The following is a 3,693-nucleotide window of genomic DNA, read 5'->3' as shown; positions in this document are numbered from 1 at the left end:
GACCTACAATAATATGAGTTTTCCTTTCCTTGACGTAGTCCTACTGCGCAACCAATTCGTAGGGCGAAAACAATAATACAACCAGATAACGATACAATTTGAAGTTAAGATGGCGCACCTACAGTGCTTACAAAAAAACCGGCCATATGCGAGTCGGACGCGCGTTCCAAGGGTTCCGTCCATTAAATCCGACTCACGCTTGACTGCACATTTCTAATACCTAGGTTTTCCTGTCATCTATAGGTAAAGAACTATTTTGTGTATTTTTTTCAAAATTTTAGACCCAGTAGTTTTGGAGATAAGGGGGGGGGGGTCTTGAGGTCGGGACCCTAATAATTATTCCAACAATGACGGATGAGTAACACAATTTTCTATATATTTCAATTAATTATTTATTTTTCACTTTAAACAAAATAACAATGTAGGTAATTAATTATATTGTCTATCTGGTGGCAAATTAATTATATTGCAATGGTAAACAAAGAATACCTACTTATTATTCGTATTTGTATGGAGAATATCATTGAGTTGTGTCCTTTCTTTTTACCCTTATAAAGGAAAAACTAAGAAAGCAGTTTCATGTGAAATAATATTTGCCTTGCATATATTAATGTTGTTGCGAAGTATAAAGAGCAGACGTGGGTAGTCCGTGCTCGGAGACGACTCGGACAACATGCGGTGTCTATTGATATTGGGGTCTTTGTTTATAATATCGGTAAGTTTTTTTATTAAATTATTAAGATAGAAACGCCAATTCCTGGGATTAGTTGCCAAGCGGACCCCAGGCTCCCATGAGCCGTGGCAAAATGCCGGGACAACGCGAGGAAGAAGAAGATTAAGTTAGAATTTTAAAAATTGTATACTCTTGTCGACTTTATATGGCAACTTTCAGCAAATTTCAGCAACGCAGTATGCACCTACGTGTAAAATTTCGTGTTTTTCTTTGACGATTTAGTCAACTTTGTATTTGAATATCTGGGTGACCGAGCTTCGCTCGGAAAACATATAATAACTCGGAAATGCGCGTCTTCCCAGAGATAAGACCTAGCTAGATCGATTTTTCGCCCCCGAAAACCCCTACATACCAAATTTCATCGAAATCGTTAGAGCCGTTTCTATATATAAATAAATAAATAAACAAGAATTGCTCATTTAAAGGTATTAGATATATAATTTTGTTTTTTTATCAGGCAACCTACTGCTTACCATCGCCATGCGAGAGTAAAACAGATCGAGTAAGTATTATGACATTTTTCTAAAATAAATCCTTTTAGTAAAGAAAATCTGAACAGATGAGTTTTACATTAGGTAAAAGGTGATGTACAATTCGATTCGATTTTCTATTGAATGAACCTCGTGTATTAAAGTTAAGCTTGTCTGAGGGGTCAACTAATCTCCGTAGCTGACTGTACCTAATCGTAATACCCTAATTATGTTACTTAAAGTAATGTGAAATACAAAAACTAATAACATAAACCACAAAGTCAGAAAATTCCTTAATATAAAAAGTGTATATAGTAAGTACAAAGTTCGTTGAAAAAAAAACCTACTTCTAACATTTTTTTTGCCAGGGTCCTATTATTGTAACAGACAAGCCGCCTGTGATCCAGTCTCCCGTGGATAAAAATCCAGGTAAGTTTCAATTCATTAACATGTAATTTTTTTTTTCCTTTTTTGGGATTGGCGGGATCATGCTCAGCACAGGGAGGATTGGAAAAGGAGAGGGGAGGCAGCAGTGGGACACACACATAGGCTATTAAAAAAAACATATCTTTTTCCACATATAATAGGTATACAGACATGGGGGCAATTCGATATGCTATCTTCCATCGCAATGAGAAAATTATATCTTCCATCGCTAACCACACAAAATAATCTATATACATAATCTAATAACATGTTTTAGAAGTATGGACAAGTACCGTAAAAATATAAATTCCCTTTAACATAACTTAGCCCACCGCTTTTACAGAACTGTGACGCGGTGGGCAAAATTTTACAGTGTGGAACCAATTGTTTTCTTGTACTTTTATCATTATTTTATTTTATGTTGTTACATTACAGGTGGGCCTCGAACGGAAATAATATCCAACGGTAAGAATCGACACTATCAAATGAATAACGAAATACCTAAATGATGTTTTAGAACTTCTATTGACAACATTTTTTATTTCATTTTCAGTTTCGAGAAATTCATCACAACTCAAAAGTAAGTCATAAGCATATTTTTATTTTTGGTTGCTAAACGGCAACAATTGAAAAATATTTTTACATTTTATTAACTTTGGTAGGTAATGGGTTTTGAGAGTCCATACAAAACAAAACACAAACTTTACAAAACAATTTTCCACAGCCACATCTAACACCAAAAACAAGCAAAAGGTAAAGACCAAACTAAAGAAAGACGGCAGTACCGTCACCATCCTGGTCGACAAAACGAAGACCAAAAACAAAACGAAAGGATTGTACGATTCCTTTGACGAGACAAACCACACCGTCATACAAGGCGGAACAGAAGAACAAGACATTTTAACAAAAGAAAAACAACAAAGACTAAAAGAAATAAGCGTTGCCAAGAATGTCACTCGACAAAAGATCGTAACCAACCCGGATGGAACTATCAAGTCAAACACGGTCAAAACAAAGGTTTCAGCGAAAGATAAAAAGTCCGTAAAGTCTAAAGAATCGGAGACGTTAGTGCGTACGAAGAAGGCGGTCACCACCGAAGCGCCAAAATGTACTCTCCCGCCGATGCCACCGACAACTACAACTGAAACGCCGTGTATAACCGTCCCGCCGAAGCCGACGAAAACTACAACTGAAGCGCCGTGTATAACCGTCCCGCCGAAGCCGACGAAAACTACAACTGAAGCGCCGTGTATAACCGTCCCGCCGACGCCGCCATGTGACACGCCGACAACGACAACGACGACGGAACCGCCGCGACTGCCGTGCGGATGCAAACGGACAACGACTACGACTGAAAAACCGAACACGTGGCCGTGTGGTCACCCTAAACCAAGGGATTAGGACCTTAGGGCAAACCTTGGCTTATCGGTGATACTTGGTAATTCGGTGATGATGCGTTGTTATCTTACGCTGAGCTTACAATGCTGAAATGTAAGCAATGAAATCGCTGCCAACCCAATTGCAAGCATCAAAACTAACAGCTGCCAACAATTTTATAGCTCGCATTTCCTCATGGTGAGAACTGTGTAAGATTATAACGCAGTATCACCGAATTACCAAGTATCACCGATAAGCCAAGGTTTGCCCTATATAACGACTTCCATTTAGATCACACAGGGGAATTTGGCGAAAAACTGAGTTTAGCGTTTTTATTTTGTTTAAATACTAATTACTCATGGCTTATAATTTTTATTGAAAATCAGTCTTAAGTTAATTGGTACCTAGCAGAATAGCTAGGCTGGGGTAGATAGGTATTTTGTTTTGTAAATAAACACGTATTCATTGTGATCTAATGATCTTAAATTGGACGTTAAATAAATGCATTTATATACTTGTTTTCTTGTAAGTATATTATTTTTTTGCAGGCTTTACCTACTTATTACATACCCACGAGTACTACCTCCTATACAAAATGACAAATATATTCGAACTTAGCTTGATAAATTAATCTTTAGTCGATCAAACCAATTTGTCAGTAGGTAAATAAGAACAAAAAATATATAT

General features: G+C 37.2%; 1 protein-coding gene across 1 annotated transcript; it reads left to right on the top strand.

Moving 5' to 3' along the window:
- The first annotated feature begins 673 nt into the window (after positions 1–673).
- On the top strand, positions 674–3,030 carry LOC134651714 (mucin-2-like). The gene is made up of 5 exons (XM_063506816.1): positions 674–715; positions 1,572–1,632; positions 2,065–2,094; positions 2,183–2,209; positions 2,354–3,030. The coding sequence occupies exons 1-5, from the start codon at positions 674–676 to the stop codon at positions 3,028–3,030; spliced, it is 837 nt and encodes a 278-aa protein (XP_063362886.1).
- The last annotated feature ends 663 nt before the right edge of the window (positions 3,031–3,693 follow it).

Source organism: Cydia amplana, chromosome 10 (assembly GCF_948474715.1).
Source record: "Cydia amplana chromosome 10, ilCydAmpl1.1, whole genome shotgun sequence".
Taxonomy (NCBI): Eukaryota; Metazoa; Arthropoda; class Insecta; order Lepidoptera; family Tortricidae; genus Cydia; species Cydia amplana.
This window is presented reverse-complemented; position numbering and strand designations above follow the sequence as displayed.